The sequence below is a fragment of the Triticum dicoccoides genome, chromosome 3A (genome assembly GCF_002162155.2).
Source record: "Triticum dicoccoides isolate Atlit2015 ecotype Zavitan chromosome 3A, WEW_v2.0, whole genome shotgun sequence".
Taxonomy (NCBI): domain Eukaryota; kingdom Viridiplantae; phylum Streptophyta; class Magnoliopsida; order Poales; family Poaceae; genus Triticum; species Triticum dicoccoides.
The window spans coordinates 732,182,571-732,202,472 of record NC_041384.1 but is presented as its reverse complement, the minus strand read 5'-3'; the positions used below and the strand labels follow the sequence as shown (position 1 = coordinate 732,202,472).

The 19,902-nt window shown below is 44.2% G+C and overlaps 2 protein-coding genes across 2 annotated transcripts in view; both read left to right on the top strand.

Moving 5' to 3' along the window:
• Nucleotides 1–952, top strand: part of LOC119273552 — a 1,570-nt gene extending 618 nt beyond the window's left edge. Inside the window, exons 2-3 of the mRNA XM_037554676.1 lie at nucleotides 210–446; nucleotides 544–952. Of these exons, the coding sequence (XP_037410573.1) occupies nucleotides 210–446; nucleotides 544–765 (459 nt within the window). The 3' untranslated portion in view covers nucleotides 766–952. The remainder of the gene's footprint in view (nucleotides 1–209; nucleotides 447–543) is intronic.
• A 12,807-nt stretch (nucleotides 953–13,759) lies between these two features.
• Nucleotides 13,760–15,940, top strand: LOC119273551 (zealexin A1 synthase-like). The gene is made up of 2 exons (XM_037554675.1): nucleotides 13,760–14,677; nucleotides 15,326–15,940. The coding sequence occupies exons 1-2, from the start codon at nucleotides 13,760–13,762 to the stop codon at nucleotides 15,938–15,940; spliced, it is 1,533 nt and encodes a 510-aa protein (XP_037410572.1).
• Nucleotides 15,941–19,902: the final 3,962 nt, after the last annotated feature.

Here is a 19,902-nt window from a genome sequence, read left to right as displayed (position 1 = left end):
GCAGGGCCCCTGCTGGCACCCTGTCTCCGCCACTGATTATGCAAGAGTATTTTTACATCATATTTATGGAACATATGTCAAAAAGTACTTAGTGTAAGTGATCATCTAAAAATCTATTTATCATCACACATGTATTATCTTTAGTGAAAAAGTGGATCGATGTACCTTTGTGTCATGACCAACATGAATTAACTTATGAAATATTGTAGATAAGGCGGTCGTCATACCATGATGTGGTCAGGGTTGCCGAGTTAAAAGATGTACTTGATATCAATGATGTACAAACATATGTGATCAACAGTGCAACAGTTGTTTTTCTTAATGAGCGACCACAACAACGTGGTTGTGGTGTTTCTGCGGTCAAGGCATCATCATCATCATACAATTGTGAGAGTTGCAATCGTGCTCTTCTTGACCCATTCCGCTTCTGCTCCTTGGGTTGCAACGTAAGCTACTAAACTAATGTGTAACTATTGAAAAGTTACCCCATGTAATTGGTTCCTTTAACGTTTACTTATTTTTGACTGGACATTTTCTTGGCAGCTTAAAGGAATCAAAGAGGATATGAGGACAAACATTCCAACTAGAGATTTTATTGACTATACAAGAAAGGATGATGATACAGATTGCAGTAACACAAGTGGAAATACTGGAAACAATGAAGAGAGTTGCAGCGATGCAGATTATTGCAAGGAAAAACCATCTCCACCAAGGGTTATTCGTCACCGCCGAAAGGGGATCCCTCAGCGTGCACCTTTTTACTGAGAGAAAGCTGTTATGAATAATTTGCTGGCACCATAGCAAATGAATAGGAATAAATACTTTTATTGAAGATCATATATATGTCAGGTGTCGAATATATTAATAAATTACAGCTTGTTATCTGCATGAGTGCTTGTTTGATGTGTCTTCATTTGTAATGCATCAATTGAATTTATGGTTTGAATCTTCATTGATAAAATATGTATGAATTGAAGGTTTCACAATACTAGAATTTTGTTTTGATGATATAGTATCGATGCATAGCAGAGGTGATGGGAAAATTTTCTGACTCATATCATACTAGAGCACATAATTCTCAGCTATGTTGCTAGAACATACATAGTATTCTTTCAGCAACTTCACAAGGGGAGGCCCCTACCTTTTCATTAATTAGAAACGGATGGCATGCATGGAGAACCTTGTCCAACACAATTTTTACACGCACAATGGGAATAGTATAGAATTACAAAGACGGAGGCAGGGTAGGAGACAAGAAGAAGAAAGAGGAAAGAAACAACAAAAGAAACTGCCCCACGAGTTCTATGCGTCTATACTTGAACATTATCTGCAATTGTTTTGGCAGCCATGATAGGTGGAATAAAGCTTTTCGAAGCCATATATAGAGTCCAGGAAATAGTTGTAGCCACCAAAGTCGAAGATCTTTGTTTCATATGCGCAATTTGCACGCTACACAAACTGAAGGCACCAACCAGCTCCCCATCGCTACTTAGCTAGACGCCTAGCGAATTCCAAATATCCCTCGTCCTATTGCATTGCAGCACAGAGTGTGTGGTTGTTTCACTTGCAGAGCAGCCAAGAGGAGACATGTCGGGATCGATGATGTTTTGTTTCTTTAGCAGGTATCCCACTCACTTTTATCTTTGCTTGACACTCATAGTACGCCCATCAATAGAAACTGGATGTGATTTGTAAATATTTAGCCTGGGTATCCATACATACATACCAATAAAGTAAGGTGCGTTTCTCTTAATTTTTTGTCCATTCACCATATATATATATACGAGGTGGTACTAGTTTTTTTTTGTCCATCTGGCTGGGCTACATGGGCTTCTAACGGGAATTTTGTCCATCTCACGTCGCACCGCTGGGCCTCCATGTTAGGCCTGCTACACGAGCGAACAATATTACTAAAATCAACCAAAAAAATTGCAAAACCAAGGATTCAAACTAAACATAAGGTGGAGAAGAGAGATTCGAACCTAAGAAGTCCCGCATACATTGGGCATCACAATGACCAATTGAGACATCTAGCTAATTGTTGTGAACAAAAATAAGTTCTAAAATATTTCTATGTTCCGAAACGGGTAATTAAACGGTATTGGGCCTTGGCCTGCGTTCTAGCTATTGGGCCTGTTCCACCGATGTATTAGTGCCTATGGATATTTCGTGTTAAATAATCCCAGATGGCTTCCTTATACTGATTCTCACCAATTTAAAGATGTTCAACAATGTTTTTTGGTGTGAGCTAATTAAAAGAGATCCTTCACATGCAAGGTGGAAGGAGCTTTGCATGCTGCAAAACATGACGCTTGGATTGTGGGCTAGATATACTGCGAAGAAGCTAAGAAGTAGTGGCGCTACCTCGGAATGGAATGGAAGGGGTGTGTGATTGCATGTGTGCATGAAGAACTTGGCTCGCATTTGAATTGTGGGTTGAATATAAGGCAAAGAGGCTAAGGAGTCGTGGCGCTGCTTGGGAATGGAATGGATGCGTAACTGAAAACAAGTTTACGAATTTTAGGAAAAGGTTCACGGATTTAAGAAAAACATTCACGATATTTTTAGAAGTTCTTGAATTTGTATAAAGAAAAACAAATCACCTAATGAAAATAGAAAATGAAAAAGAAAAAGAAAAAGAAAAAGAAAAAAGAAAAAGGAAAAGAAAAAAAAGAATACCCAAAACCATGTTAAAGACATAAGTAAAATAGAAATAGGCCAGAAAAAAGGCGAGAAGAAGCAGAATACCGCTACTGTGGTAAATAGGCCTGCCCGTTACTACCAACAAAAGGTTTACAATTATGAAAAAGTTCATACATTACAAAAATAGTCGGCAAAAAAAAACATATTCATTGACTCAAAAAATTGTTCCCAAAAATATTTTTTGATTAAAAAAAATGTTCACTCATTAAGAAAACAACTTCCAAAAGAATGTTGTCAATGTAGAGAAAGTATTCACGAATTTCAGGAAATAGCAAATTACAAAAATTCTAAAAATTTGAAATTATGCTTACGAGTTTACATAAAATATTCATGAATTTCAAAAACGTTCACGATTACATAGAAAATGTTCCTGAATTTTAAAAATGTTCACAAATATTAAAAAAGATGTTCAAAAATAAAAAAAATAAAAATAAAATATAGACTAACATGAAATGAATGAATATGAAAAAAGGAAATAAAAAAAGAAACATGAAAAAAAGGTTCCATTTATTTTGAGAACATGTATGGGAATGTTCCAGAACCGTCCCAAAATCGGGAAGCCCTATTTGGGCCCTAATTGGGCTGGCCAAAAATTGTTCGTACGGTGAGCTCGGCGAATAGGATTGGCCCTGATACGCACGAACATAATTCACAAGCGACTATACGAGTTGTCGGAGATCTATAATTAAGGGATACTCCTTGCCAAGATCAGCCCTGCTTTCTCATGGGTTGACAAGTGGCGCATAGCATGTGCGCCATTTGTCATAACCTACGAGTTTTCATATTTTTTTGTAGATTTGTTTATTCAAAACATTTTATTTGTTAAACCGAGCGTCCAAATTCGAACCGTTTTCAGCGTTGGATTTCTCGTGTCGAGATCTTCGAAACTAGACCCCCATGTTAATAGGTTTTGGCAAACTTTTTTTCACGAAAAAAACTGGAGGATAAAACAATGAGCTGGAAGCATGGTTCTTTCTAACTTTCTTTTCTTTTCCGAGAGGCTGCAGGACTGTGCCTCCACGAGAAGTACATTTGTGCTTCAGAAGGAAGCAAAAAACATGTTTCTTTTCTTTTCTTTTCGAGAGGCATAGTTGTGCCTCTCGCGGAACTAAATATTTGCCTCCACGAGAAGCAAATATGCCTCCTGTGAAAGCAAATAATAATATTTTTTTCCTTTTCCGAGAGGTGTCTCTCACAGAAGCAAATCTTTGTCTTTCCGAGAGGCACTGCTAGGGGCGGACCTAGGACAAAAATGTCCCCATGTCCACGTGTACATCACATACAAACAGTTATCAAAGAATAATATACATAAGAATAACACACTCGACAACCAAAAGTATCAAATATCAATTTTTTTGCGGGTAATTAAATATCAAATTATGCTTACCAAAATGAAACGTTTCACAGGAAATACTAGTTAAATATAACAAAATTGAACAATGTAAAAAAATGATCCGCAAAACTGAAAAAACACCTCAAAATTTAGAAAATAGCATTAATCCAATTCTCAAACAGAAAATTACATTAATCTAATAATCAATTGTAACAATCTTAAAATTCAAAACCCTACTTATATAGTTTGGGAGTTTGTAATGAGGATTAGAGCAAATAGAAGCACGCACTTGGGAGAGATTAGTGAGTTGCCTTGGCGTATGTTTTTCTCCAGCGATCTAGTGAGTGGGCAAAGGCGATGTCTGGCATGCAATGATGGAGAGCCCAATGGTGTGTTTGGTAGCCCACATTACCTCCAACCAGGCCAAGTTGGGCCAAGAAAACCGCGTTTGATTGCAGACGGGATGGGCTGACTCGCATCAGCACAAACCTTAAAGCAGCCTAGAGCCCGACTCACTGAAAATCCTCAAATCGGCAGTTCCAGTGAGCCAGGCAGAGTGCGGTGCAAAAGGTATATGTAGCTCACATGCGAGGGAGCAACACAGGTGGAGATGGCGGGAGATGAAAATCGGGCGCGGCGGGATGGTGCCAAATCAAGCCTCATCCCATTTATGCAATAGATAATTCTTTTTTTTACTCTAAGAAAATGCGCGTCTCATATGTACCTTTTGTTAGACTTTGGCATGTGCATCCTGATCGTCGGTTGACACCATTCGAGTGCTGCAGTGTTGGACGTCTTTGTCGAACTGGTCAATCCTGGATCATATCAACTGATATAAGAATTGATACACTACCAGATTTTTTTTCTCATCTCCCGTTGTGATGAACGGGCATATTTCCTAGTCTATGCTTAAAAATAGAACACACTATATTGGTCAATGCTTGCAAAGTCATCTTACCAACACATGGATGCCTCTCATTTGAAATCAGCTGCTTGAATTGATGCTCGATTGGTTCACATCTGAATATTTTCACCTAAGCAGGTGCTTTTTGTTTTGTTTTTTGTGGGTTCATTTGTTATTAGTTCTTGTCAGTATATTAGCAACTACTATCTCGGTTCTGGTTTATTGGTCGCCATTGTATTTCGTGTCACATTTTGATCATAGATTGAACTAATAAAATGTTTCATGCATGTCACAAAAAATTATATCATTAAAAACTATGTTCAAATATGAATCCAACGATATAATTTTTGTTGACATGCATTAACAGTTAGTTAGTTAAATCTTTGGTCAAATTTGACACAAACTACAAAGAAGACCTATAAACCTGGACGAAGGTAGTACTGATAATGGCCGAATGCCAGTTCTTCATTCCCATGCATCACATAATGGTGGCATAAACATGCATCGACCAAGATGTGCATAATAGATTTTGGCTAACGAAGTGTTTAGATCCCATCTACTTCCCAGCGGCTATGGGTCTTGATCCAACCAGCGGATTCATCCCGGTGTAATTCCTTGATCGCCGATTTGGAGCATGGATGCCTGCGCTGGGCATGCCTGCCTAGCTACACAGTCCGCCAGGATGGATATGATTTGGCATAGGCCAAAAATATGAAGCTTGCTCTATGCCTATTTGAATAGTTGTCGGGATTAAAGATTAATTTTAACAAAAGAAAATTGTTTCATTTTGGGAGAGCCAAAGATGAACAAGATGCTTATAAACAACTATTCGAATGTGAACTAGGTGCCCTACCATTTAGTTATCTGGGCATACCAATTCACCATCGCAAGCTATCTAGCAAGGAGTGGAAGTGTATTGAAGATCCATTCGAAAAAAAACTAAGCTGCTGGAAGGGCAAGCTTATGTCATATGGGGGTCGGCTAATATTAATAAACTCAGTGCTCACGTGTATGCCGATGTTCCTCTTGTCCTTCTTCGAGGTACCTGTAGGGGTAAGGAAACGACCGAACATCTATCAATCATGATTCTTTTGGCAGAGTGATGAAATAAAGAGGAAGTACACGCTTACTAAATGGGACATCATTTGTAGGCCGAAGGACCAGGGTGGTCTTACGATTGAGAATTTAGACGTAAAGAACAAATGTCTGCTCAGTAAATGGTTGTAAAAGGTTTTTGTGGAAACCGAAGGCACGTGGGTACATTTTTTACGTAATTAGTACTTACAATCAAGACCTTGGCCCAGGTTACTATTAGACCCAATGATTCACCATTTTTAATGGGCTTGATGAGAACGAAAGTAGCTTCCTTCGATGGAACTAAATTCATCATTGGAAAAGGTATTTCAACGAGATTTTGGGAGGATACGTGGTTAGGGGAGACACCTTTACTACACAACATCCATCTCTCTATAAGATTGTATAGAGTAAGGAGGCTTACATTGCTACATTGTTACAATCCAACCTTCTAAATATTCAATTCCGGAGATCTTTTGTAGGAGACCGATGGGAAGCATGACTACTTCTGGTCAGAAGGTTGATGGATGTGAACCTCTCTGATGAGCCTGATAGTATTCACTGGAAATTAGCAAACTATGAATGGCATTTTCTTAGTGAAATCTATGTATTTGGACCTCAATGATTTTGGTCTAATTCCGAAATCGATACATATTTGGAAGATCAAAGTCCCATTAAGAATCAAAGTCTTCATGTGGTTTGTTCACAAGGAGATGGTTCTGACTAAGAATAACTTGGCAAAACATAATTGGGAGGGTAGTAGCTTTTGTACTCATGATGAAACCATCAAACATCTCTTTCTCGATTGTCCGTTGGCCAAACTATTATGGCACTTAGTTTATATACCCTTTAATATCACCCCTCCAAATAGTATTCACACGTTATTTGGGACGTGGCTAAATGGAGGAGAGACAAATTTTGTGAGACATATTCAGATAGGAGTATATGCATTACTTTGGGCTATATGGAACTATAGAAATGACATGATTTTTAACAGACAAACTTGTATAATGTTTTTGCAAGTTATCTACAGGGCCATTGATTGGATCCGTATGTGGTCATTACTCAATTCCGTGGAAGCCAGTGAGCCTTTGGTTATTTGGTCTGCCTGATCGGAGATGGTAGCTCGGGATATCTACAACCAGTTTAGATGGTGGTCCAGTAATAGGATAGGTGTTTAGTCATCTCGTCCTAGTTTCACCGGTTGTGGCATATTATACTTTTGTTTTATTTTTCTTTAACTCTAAGCGAGCTTGTTCTGGATCACAGACTTTTCGGACACTTAACAAAGGGCTGCATGCATCACTCTGATGCAGAGGCCGGGGGTAATCCTCCTTTTCTAAAAAAAGTCCGCCAGGATGGATGGATATTCAAGGTCGTTGGAACGGTCAAAATATTTTCTTCATCACTGTTTTCTCCTGACATGAAGGGATTATACGCCACGCGTGCACCGACTCCCTTCCCCACCTCTCCTAGAGGAGAAAAAATAAAATCAAACAACGATTCCACCATAAGTAACCTAATCATTTGATTTTTTTAAGAGGTAAAGCCAACTTTATTAATCAAACTCCACAATGTGTGGGATACAACGTTGATCATGAGACTGGCCAAGCCACACATGACGCCCTGGTGGTAAACATAAAGAAAACTTAGCTAACTTGTGAGCTTCGAAATTGACAGCTCGACTCTCAAAAGTGAAGTTACAAAGAAGTGGTGATGATCTCAACTTTATCTCTCTAATTATAGCCCCATATGGACCCTGGCTGTCCCTAGCAATGTCGCCAATCACTTGTTTACAGTCAGAAGCCACAACAAATTGTTGTACATTCAGATCTTCTGCTAGAGCAATAGCCTCACGACATGCTATAGCCTCGAGTGTCGATGGGTCGCATACTCCCGCAATGACAAGGGATGAGCTCCCCAGATAGACCCCTTGGCTATCTTTACATATGGCTGCCGCTGCACCTCCTCTCTGAAATCTTACCGCCGTATCAACATGGATCTTAGCATAGCTAGCAGGGGGTGCCTTCGGCCTTGGTACAGGAGCATTAGAAGAAGTCACAGCCGCTAGGGAAACCTTTCCAGGAAGAGAAGCCGTTCCCAGATCAGCCATGAAACGAACTATAAACTCCTTCATCGCCCGAGGCGTTTGGAACATGGATTCATGGATAGCCTTCCCCCTTGAAGTCCAGGTCGCCCACAAGGTGACCGACAACAATGTGAACTTCTCGCGCGATAGCGAGTCCATAAGTCCAAAGAGCTAGCTCTTCGCTCTCATCTCTATTGATGCTACCAGACTGCAACCCAAGTCCTCATCTACCAACGCCCAAATGCATCTGGAGACCGTGCACTCAAGGAGGGAGTGACGCCAGGAGTCGGGAGCTCCACAAAGGCCGCAAGAGCTAGTCGTTGACATATGATTATGAGCCCTCACATCCTCGGTCGGCAGAGATTGTTTTGATAAGCGCCATAGAAACATGCGTACTTTTGAGGGGACTACAGTTTTCCAAAGAGACTTCCAGGAAGCTTCATCAACGTGATTGCTGGATGATGTAGCCGAGCCCTCTAACCACGCTTCTCGCCTTTGCTTTGTAGAAACCAACATGTTATAGGCCAACCGGACTGTAAATTGTCCCGTGCTCTCATGTGCCCAGCTCCAAAAGTCCAGCATAACAGCAATACATAACGGGATACCCATGATAACTTTTGCATGAAAGGGCAAGAATGTAGCTTCAATCACGGGTCTCTTCCACGAAGCATTAGTAGTGTTGATTAGTTCGGAGACTATGCTGGGAGGGTTGCTTACTCGATAGCCGTACGGTCTCATCATCTCCGGCCGGGGAAGCCAATTGTCATTCCAGATGTTAGTACTCTCTCCATCTCCTATTCGCTTGATCAGTCCAAGTTTCAGAATATCCCGGCCCTCCACTATGGCCCTCCATATCTGACTCGGATGGTTCCCAAGGGAGGCCTCCAGTATAGATGTATGTGGGAAATATACACTCTTCAGAATTCACGCACTCAGAGAGTCGGGATCCTGCAATATTCTTCATGCCTGCCTGGCCAACATGGCAAGGTTGAAAAGTTCAAAATCTTTGAAGCCCAAGCCTCCCATGCTCTCTGGCTGTGTCATTGCTTCCCATGAGACCCAATGAGGTTTTCGTTGGCCATTTGTGCCCCCACCAAAATTTCCTTATCAGCATATTGAGGTGCTCACATAGCCCCCTAGGGAGTTTGAAACATGACATGGAAAATACTTGCACTGTCTGGGAAACTGATTTGACCAATACCTCCTTCCCTACTGCTGACAATGTTCTCTCAATCCAACCTTGAATTTTTCTCCACAATCCGTCCTTTAAATACTTGAAGGCCCCATTTTTTGAGTTCCCTATGTCAGATGGCATGCCCAAATATTTCTCATTCAATGTTTCATTGGGAACATTGAGCGTACCTTTTATTTCATTGCGAGTGCTCTCGGGAACTCCTTCGCTAAAAAGTATTGAAGATTTGTTATAGTTGATTCGCTGACCTGAAGCTTGACTATAAACTTCCAACAACTGTTCTACCTCTATAGCACCCACACTATTGGCCTTGAAGAACAGCAGGCTGTCATCAACGAATAAGAGAGGGTTAACTGGTGGTGCCTGGGGCGCCACCTGAATCCCATTCAAATTTGATGACCCACTTTGTGATTTTAAAAGGCACGACATGCCCTCTGCTACTAACAAGTGCAAGTATGGTGATATTGGGTCACCATGTCGGATTCCACATGATGGATTGAACTCCTCTAGTTTCTTTCCGTTGAACATGACTAAGAGTTTTATGGAGGTAACCATGCCCATTACAATATCCACCCACCTTCTGTTGAACCCCAATTTGAGCATGATGGCTTGGAGATAAGCCCATTCAACCCGGTCATAAGCCTTCATCATATCCAATTTTAAGGCACATGACTGGTTTTTCTTTGCCTTGTTCCTCTTCATAAAATGCAGACACGCATACACCGTTATGATATTGTCCGTGATCAGTCTCCCTGGAACAAAAGCTGACTGTTCTGCTGATATTATATCTGGCAGTATTTGTTTGAGCCTGTTTGAGGCCACCTTGGGCGCAATCTTGTAAAGCACGTTACATAAACTTATAGAGCGAAACTGCGCAAGGAGCGTGGGTTTTTTTTACCTTAGGAATAAGGACCAGGATTGTGTTGTTAATGCATGTTGCTGACTCAGTCCCATCCATAATTTTAAGGACCACTTTCGTTACATCCTACCCATAAACATCCCAATGACGCTGGAAAAAGTGGGCAGGGAATCCGTCAGGGCCGGGGGCTTTGGTTGGAAACATTTGAAACAACACATGTTTTACTTCTTCATGCATGTAAGGAGCATTCAGAAGATCATTCATCGCCAGCGTAACTTTAATGGGCACTGAATCCAGTACCCTATCCATGTCCTGGACCCCCTCGGATCTATATAGGTTTTTGTAAAATTTAGTGGTCAACTCCTTCATCTCCCCCTGTCCTCGGTCAACTGCCCATCCGCCCACTGCAAAGCTTTAATCTGATTCTTCCGACGGCGTCTGCTCGCTCTCAGGTGAAAAAATAGGTATTTTTATCGCCGTGGACTAGCCAATCCAGCCGGGCCCTCTGGCGCCATAGCAGCTCTTCTCTATGGAACAATTCGACCAATCTGTCAGCCACCTTGGTTTTAGCATTTTTCGGGCCGATCGCTCAGGCGCGGAGCGCATAATCTCCAGCTGTTTTTTCAGTTGGCGAATCTCCTGGCGCACGGACCCAAAATGATTGCGGTCCCACGCCGACAAGTCTCCCGCCAACCCCCCTAGTTTTGCACATAGGGCATCGACCGTTTCCCCCTCCTGCATACTCCAGCGATCACGCACAGTTACGAATAGTGTTTCATCCCTTTCCCACATCCTTTCATATTTAAAAGGCCTGGGGCCCACTGTGCATGCATGCAGCTCACATAACTGTAGAAGGATGGGGAGGTGATCTGAACTTGCTGTGCTCTTATGCGATACCGCTGATGATGCAAGGGCCAGTGCCCATTCTGGATTCACCAGACACCTGTCCAGCCTCACCCGAGTGTAGCTGCCCCCTGCGACCTTTTTTTCAAATGTCCAACTGGAGCCAAAATATCCAATATCTGATAGACCACATGTACCGATTGCTTCCCTGAAAGCATCTACTTGGGCTTAGCTTCTTTGTCCCACGCCATCATGTTCATGGATGTGAAGAACCTTATTAAAATCTCCAATAACTTCCACTTTTATTTCATCATTCCAAAAAATCCCAAGACCACCACTTCTACCAGAACTGCTAACTGCAAAACTTTTATTGTAGCCTAGACTATCAGCCAAACTCTCAACCCTCTTGCCCTATATCTGAGTTTCAAGAATACAAACAATAGAGGGGGCAAACTGCCTCGCTAGATCGCTACGCTCTCGGACTGTCGCGGCTTTGCCAATTCCACGGCAGTTCCAACATAGAAGACTCATTGCGCTAGGCGCGGCCCCGTTTGGGAGCCCGCCAAATGCGCATCAGGGTTTTTGATCAGAGTTGCACTCTTCTCCGAAGCTGACTCATTAGTGGAAAGGGTGGATTTTGATCTCTTCAGATCCTGTTTAGGAGGGGGACTAAGAGGCACTGCAGGTGATGGCAGAAACAATTGCTTGGTGAGTTGCACTGAAGAAGTTGGGAGTGTGGGTTTCGGATCATTAGCCCCCTCTTCCTGTTACGATCAACATCCGCCATTGCTACATCTCTATCTTGGTGTTCCCGTTCCTCCTCATACTGTTCGTCGTAGGGGCCACGACTGCTAGAAGAACGCCCTCTTCCTCTTCCAGAACGGCCTCTACCACGGACTCTTCCAGAGCTGCCGCTATCACTCGGTTCACTGCCAGGTCCTTTAAACCACATGACCTTTATGTCTTTGAATACTAGCGCCTTTGGGGCATGAACCCCGTCTCCACATTCTTTGTGTTGGTGACCTAGCTGTCCATAAACTGCACACCAATCCGGCAATCTTTCATATTTGACTCTGAAGATGACTCTCTCCACAGATTCCTTCTTCTTATTACCAACGAAACTGCGTTCTTCAGAGGTTTAGTGACATCGATCCTAACGCGAACTCTCGCGAAGTTACCTTCAAAATCCGGAGATCTAGGCTCAGCATATATGAATTCTCCCACATTAGCAGACAAAGCTTTGACCTTGAAAAAAAAAGCCATCTGGGAGGTCATGAATCTGGATCCAGATGTCCAGTTTGTTAAGCTTGATCGTCGACGGCTTTGTGAAACCGTCGTACTCCGACAGAACTACCGCTTTCCCTTTGAAGGTCCAAGGGCCATCTCCCATAACCCTCTCCGAGTCACCTAGGCAAGAGAATTGCATCGAATACAGATTATCTTCTAGCGGTCTGATCTTTACCTCTTGAGCTAGATCCCAGGCCACTCTCATGTTTCTATAGAACCAATATTGGCTATATGTTTTCTCTGTGTGAACCCTAGCCAGTGCCATCCAGCGCGTCGCTTCCTTCGGCAGCTCTGTGTCTTCCACCACAACGTCAACCAGATCATCTTCCTTCAGGCCAAGTTCCTCCATCATTGCAGCCGGATCGGATGTAGCCGTAGTTGATCTAGATGCGGTCGAATCCATCATGCACTCGCTCGAGATTTGAGTTTCGCGAGCGGTAGGTCCCAAGGCCTCAGCGATCGCCGGCAAGGAGTGAACGGCCGGGGAGAAGAGATCCCTACGGTGTCGGTGTCGGCGTCGCCGTCGCCCGAGGGGAGAGAAACCCTAACGTGAGGGTATGGGCGTTCTACTAGTGCTGGAGTAATTCCTACCTAATCATTTGATGGAGCTCAGTTCTTTGTATGGAGCAGTAGTTGAGAGAGGCCCATATTACTTTTTTTTTTCGTTTTGATCATCCAATAGAGATCCAGTATCCCACGCGTCTTCTGCTGCTTTGAAAATTCCAGTCCACTGATGCCTAGTTGCAGAAATAGCAAGATCCACGTAATCATGAGAGTATATTCTTGGCAGTGCAATACTAAAAGTTGATCCGGCCATTTTGCATCCTACCGAAATAGGAAGAGAACGTAGCACTTAGATGCTGTTTCAGAATCACCAACACATGGGAACAACGAACTTCTGGATGCTATCTCAGCTTCATTTTGTCCTGTCTGAAATGACGCAGTACAATGCATATAGGTAGAAAGTCAAGCAATATAAAAACAACATATCTTACTAGCGCGCAATGCCATCCAGTCAGCCACGATGGATCTCCATTGCCTAATTTATTCTTGTACGTATTGTTTAACTGTTGTCGCTATGTAGCTGCATCATATGTTAGATTAAGCTCACCAGCCACGAGTCGTCTCTTCTCTATGGATCTCCATTGCTTGTGCTCAACCGATTCTTGCATTGTTTAAATGTTGTCCCAATGTAGCTGCATCATATGCCAGCCAGTCAGCCACGGTCGTCTCTTCCCTATGGATTTCCATTGCCCATGCACAATCAATTCTTGCATTGTTCAACTGTTGTCCCAATGTAGCTGCATCATGTCTTAGATTAAGCTCAGAAACAATGCCAGCAAATTAGTCTCTTCCCTATGGAGTTCCATTGCCTGCACTCAATGGACTCTTGCGTTGTTTACTCCTTGTCGTCCTCTCCTATATAAACGGATCTTGAATCTTCAGCTCATACGACCACGATCGAGGTAGGTCCAATGGCGGAAACCCAACACACCCAGCTCGTGTGCTACACTTTGCTCTGCATCCTTGTCATGGCCATACTCGTCAAGCTCAAGCACATGCGAGCCTCTGCTAGCCGCCTGAACCTGCCTCCCGGCCCATGGGTGCTGCCGGTGATCGGCCACATGCACCTGCTGCTCGGCGCCATTCCGTACCAGGCCATGCACAGGCTCGCTCGTCAGCACGGCCCCGTCATGCTTCTCCGCCTTGGCCACGTCCCGACGCTCGTGCTCTCCTCCGCGGAGGCGGCCAGGGAGGTCATGAAGGTGCACGACGCCGCCTTCGCCGACCGCCCCGTGTATGCCACGGCAGATATCTTCACCTACGGCGGCGAGGACATCTCCTTCGCGCGCCACGACAGCCGGCACTGGAAGGCCCTCCGGAAGCTCTGCGCCGTGGAGCTGCTGAGCCCGAGGCGCGTCCGGTCGTTCCGCCATGTCCGGGAGGAGGAGGCGGCGAGGCTTGTGCTGTCCGTCGCCGGCGCCGGTCGCATCGTCAACGTCGGTGACATGCTAAAGGTAATGATGAACGACGTGGTCATGAGGGCGTCCGTGGGCGACAGGTGCGTGCAGCGGGACGCGTACCTGGAGGAGCTGGACAGGGTGTTGGACCTCATGTCCGGGTTTAACCTCATCGACCTGTTCCCGGCGTCGCGCCTCGCCCGGGCGATCGGTGGCCGGGCTCTCGGGGCGACGTGGGAGGTACACCGGAGGATCCACTCCATCATGGACGCCATGATCAGCGATCACAGAACGGCTATGGAGGGCGAGGACGACAATGATGCCGGATGTGAGCAGAGGGGTGACATACTCACTACTCTGCTCCGGTTCCAGATGGACGGCGGGATTGGCGGCGTCGCCCTCACCAATGAAAACATCAGCGGCGTCCTCTTTGTGAGTCACCAGTCACCACTAGCTACCCAAGACCATGGTTTAAAATTGGACCCCCTTATCTGGCGACCGTCCACTGGGAGGGTTGGCATTTTGATGACAGTTTTAGTTGGTCACGGTGGTAGTATCTTCATAAGAACATGGCATTTTCTGGAGTGAAGGCTCAGACCTGCTATCCTCCCAAAAAATGACATGTTGTTCAAAAGAAACTTTCACACCCGATACAACTAAAACTGCCAGGAAAATCGTTCGAAATGCATTGCTCTCCCATCGAACGGTCGCCAGTTAGGTTTTTGCGTTAAAATTTCAGTAGTACAATTTTTTGGCAATAGTTGATATATATATATATATATATATATATATATATATATATATATATATATATATATAAAGTTGGCACTAGATTATTTTGGGATCTTACTGGAATTTCAAAAAATCTTTTGGTTTTCGATGAAAATGTTATTAATTCCGTTGAATTTTGCCTAATGTACTTAAAATTAGGTTAGTATGGTGCAAAATTTGAATGTTACAAATATTCCATTACCCACCATAATTACTCGAACTTTTACTGAAATTTTAAACCGTGCTAGTTACCACATTTTGCTTGCTACATGATATTTCGGTCTCACATATTTCTGTGTGTGTCACCAGGATCTTTTCGCTGCAGGGTCGGAGACGACAGCCACGACAACAATCTGGGCAATGTCTGAGCTGATGAGGAGCCCACACATAATGGCCGCCGCTCAGTCCGAAGTCCGGCGAGTCCTCCATGGCAAGACCGAGGTGACTGAGGCCGACATCGACGGCCGGCTCCACTACCTACAAATGGTCATCAAGGAGACCTTTAGGTTGCATCCACCGGTGCCGCTACTCATGCCGAGGCTTTGCACTGAGCAAACAAAGGTCATGGGCTATGATATTCCACAGGGCACCACTGTATTCGTGAATGTGTCGGCAATCGGTAGGGACGAGAAGAGCTGGACTAACGCGAGCGAGTTCATGCCCAAGAGGTTTGACGGTGAAAAGGTTGATTATGGTGGTACGGACTTTAGGTTCCTCCCAGGTGGCGCTGGACGGAGAATGTGCCCCGGTATGATGTTTGGAGTGTCAAACATCGAAATGGCTCTTGCAAGCCTTCTCTATCACTTCGACTGGAAGCTTCCTGAAGGTGGGAACCCAGAGACGCTTGATATGAGTGAAGCGTATGGGATCACGGCTCGTCGTAGGACCGAGCTTGTGTTGGAAGCTACTGTTTTTGTTCCTTAATTTGTTTTTGTTTCTACGTGGCCATGTCAATTTAATCAACGAGTGCATCCGATCGCGGAGGTGGAGAGAGTATTCTATTTCATGTCTTATATGTCTATATTGTAATGTGTGTTAATGCTCGAGTGTTACTTTGTATTTAGCAACTAAGTTAATTTTATCACGTGCCATCACATCCAAAGAATATCCCACGTTTATATTCATGGATCCGTTAAAGAGATACAAAATGGATTAGAAAACAAATAAACCCACCCCCCAAAATTTGCATGTATTCCCAATTAGTTTCTATTTGAGTTTGGTATTATCTCGATTGTTGAACTTATGTAGATATGTGCAAGGACCTTTTTCATTCATATATTTTTTATGATCCATTGACCCACTTCTACTCTATCAGTGAATTAGATCATTTCACCTTGATCTCTGCATCAGTTGACCCATGTACACTATTTATTTATTATGTTAATTGTTGCTCATTAACCTTGTGTGCATGGGGAGGGAACATGTCGTTTCTCGAGTACGTTACCTTACCTTCACGACTCCAAGTTCATATGGCAGAGCACAGTGCCACAGGACACCACGGTGTTCCTTAATGTCTCACCAATTGGTAAGGACCAGAATAGTTGGACCAATGTGAGCGGTTCAAGCCCAAAAGTATTGAGGGCAAGTGTGAAGTATGGTGGTACAGACTTCAGGTTCCTCCCTGGTGGAGTGTGTTGGGGAACGTAGTAATTAAAAAAATTTCCTACGATCATGCAAGATCTATCTAGGAGATGCATAGCAACGAGAGGGGAGAGTGTGTTCACGTACCCTCGTAGACAGAAAGCGGAAGCGTTATGCTAATGCGGTTGACGTAGTTGAACGTCTTCGTGATCCAACCGATCAAGTACCGAACGTACGACACCTCCGAGTTCTGCGCACGTTCAACTCGATGACGTCCCTCAAACTCTAGATCCAGCAGAGGTCGAGGAAGAGTTTCGTCAGCACGACGGCGTGGTGACGGTGATGGTGATGTGATCCGCGCAGGGCTTCACCTAAGCACTACGATGCTATGACTGGAGGAGCAAACTGTGGAGAGAGACGCCGCACACCGCTTGGAACAATTGTTGTGTCTACAAGGGGTGCCTTGCCCACGTATATAAAGGAGGGAGAGGGAGGAGGCCGGCCATAGGGGGCGTGGCATAAGGGGGCACTACACCACAACACTTGATTGGGGGCAGTTAACTGCCGGGAGAAAAACCTATTTAAGGGCAAACTAACTGCCGGGACATGTGTTACTGCCGCTAGAAACGTGTTAGGGCAGTAAAACTGCCGGGAGAACTTTAATAACAACGGCATCTGCACTGTCGGTACACTTTACGACACAAAATCTGCCGGGAGAACAAAATCTCGGCCCATAATCTGCCGGCCCATGCCGGAGACCGTCTTTGGCGTGAAACAGGAAAACGACCCTAATAAGCGCGCGCCAGAGAGGAAAAAAAGCGCGCGGCTTGACGAATATTTTGGCCCATTGAGAAATACTAGCGCCGGCCCTCCCACGACCAGATCCACAACACGCCACCCCCAAATCCACTGCATCCAGCAGATCCCCCGCCGCCGCCGCCCCGAAACCTAGCTAGTTCGCGCACCGCGCAGCCGCCTCTGCGCTCGACCACCGCGCGCCAACGTAGCTCCCCTGCCCCCACCGCCGGCGTAGCCCCTCACCACCGCAGGCCGCCGCGCACCCCAATCCGCCCTCCACTGGACCGCAAGCCGCCGCCGCCCCCAACTATCCACCACCGGCGGAGGCCCTCCAACCAGCAAACCGCTGCCACCGTCGCCCCCCATCATGCGTGGCAGACACTCCGCCCCTCCGCCGCCCCAAGAGCCACTGCATCCTGCTGCCGTGGTCACCCCACTCCAGAGCGGCACCTCCGAGCACCCCGCCGGCCACCATCGTCATCGCCAAGCCACACCACCGGCGGACACCATCCTCCGTGGAAGGGCTTCGTCGCAGCAACTACGTACTACGCTCGTGCACTTCCTCCCCGAGCAGGCTTCACCAAGCATCAAGTGACGGGTCCGCCTCCTCCACAAGCCCCCGAAGCAGCAGACCACATGTTGGCCCTCCTCTCCAGCGAGCAGCTTTGCCTGCTGAACATCCTTTCCCTGGACATCGCTGCCTCCTGTACTTCATTGGACAGGTGAGGTTTGGTAGCAATTTGTGTGCCTTCTTTTGTTCTGAATGTGCAGCACTGAACTATTCCGTCAGTTAGAACAAAACATCAATTTTTAATTGCTTTGGTGTAATAACAGCAAAAAAACAAAATCATTTAATTTGGGATGAAAGAAAGCTAGTTTTGGAGTTCATTTGTAGCCCTTCAGAACACTGCTACTGTTATTACTGAACGAACAAGTTATTACTGATGTTTTGGAGTTCATTTGTAGCCCTTCAGAACACTTCTGCTGCAAGTGCAATGTTATTACTGAACTTCTACGAACAAAAACTGCTACTGTTATTAGCCCTTCAGATCAAAGAACAGGGACCATTGGTGATTAACAAGTGCATAGCTTAATTAGATTCGTTGACACCTGACTAAGTTGTTTCATTGAGCTTTGGAGTTCATTTAATTTGAGATGAAATAAAGCTAGTTATTTAAGTCTGCTTGTTTAGTTGATGCCCCAAAGTAGTACCATATTTGTTTGTGCTTTGCGAAATAGGAGATGTGGACAGAACATGTGCTATGCTTTTATGACATATATGACATTCTTGCTGCTATTTTGGTTTTTGTATTTTTTGAAATTACATGTTTCGGTTAATTATATTCTGTTGTGTGATGGCATTTCTTCTTCGTATTGTATTTCTTGTCGCCTGTACTAGATATTGATGATATGCAATTTGTTACTAGATTTTTTCATTAATAGAAGTAAACTTTCTTTCACATGTTAGGCAATTTTAGTGAAACTGGTCAAGAATGGACAAGAGTTGGATGGATAAAGCTAGAAATACACAAGCATATATAGACGGGGTAGAGAAATTCATAGATTTTGCTTTTACTCATTCAGCAAGAGGGAACACTATACTATGTCCTTGTAGAATTTGCTTGAACTGTTGTTGGTTTGAAGCTAGTGTTGTCTATGAGCACTTGTTATGCGATGTGTTTATTAGTGGGTACAAAAGATGGATATATCATGGGGAGGCATCATCACCTCTTGCATCCGAGAGTGACCATGATGAGGTTCAACCTGATAATTTTCAAGAGGAGATTGACCTAGATGACTATGATGAGATGCTTGAAATGATTCAAGATATAGCACATCAAAATGGGGATTTTAGTGATAGTAGTGGGGAGGATCCAAGTCACCAGGATGCTGAGCCTGAGGGCGTTGACCCTTTTCTAGAGAAGAAAAAGAAGAAAGATGAAGATGCTTTCCGACAATTCATAGCTGATGATAGGGAGGAGCTTTATCCAGGGTGCACAACCTTCTCAAAGCTACATTTCGTTGTTAGGTTACTCCATGCAAAATCTCTTGGAGGTTGGAGTGATAAAAGTTTTGACATACTGCTAGAGTTGCTAAAAGAGGCCTTTCCAACAGCAAAGCTACCCAAATTTTTTATGAAGCTAAGAAGATGATAAAATGCCTTGAGCTTGGTTATATAAAAATTCATGCATGTGAGAATGATTGCATTTTGTTCTGGAAGGAACATGCAAATAAGGATATTTGTCCTACATGCAAAACTTCTCGGTGGAAATCTGAAAAGAATAGTCTTGATGGGAAACATGTACACAAGGTCCCAAAGAAGGTTCTTCGTTATTTTCCAATAAAGAAGAGGCTACAACGCCTTTTTGTGTCCCCAAAGAGTGAAGCGGACTGCAGATGGCATGCTGAAGAACATACAAGAGATGGACTAATAAGGCATACATCGGATGCACCTGTTTGGAAGGACTTTGATGGCAAATATCCCGATTTTGCTAAAGATAGTCGCA

What these genes read in the sequence shown, in the direction of transcription:
- LOC119273551 (XM_037554675.1), top strand. Translation starts at nt 13,760, where the DNA reads ATGGCGGAAACCCAACACACCCAGCTCGTGTGCTACACTTTGCTCTGC. An exon ending in ACATCAGCGGCGTCCTCTTT is followed by an intron (nt 14,678 to 15,325) that starts GTGAGTCACCAG and finishes GTGTGTCACCAG; the next exon opens with GATCTTTTCGCTGCAGGGTC.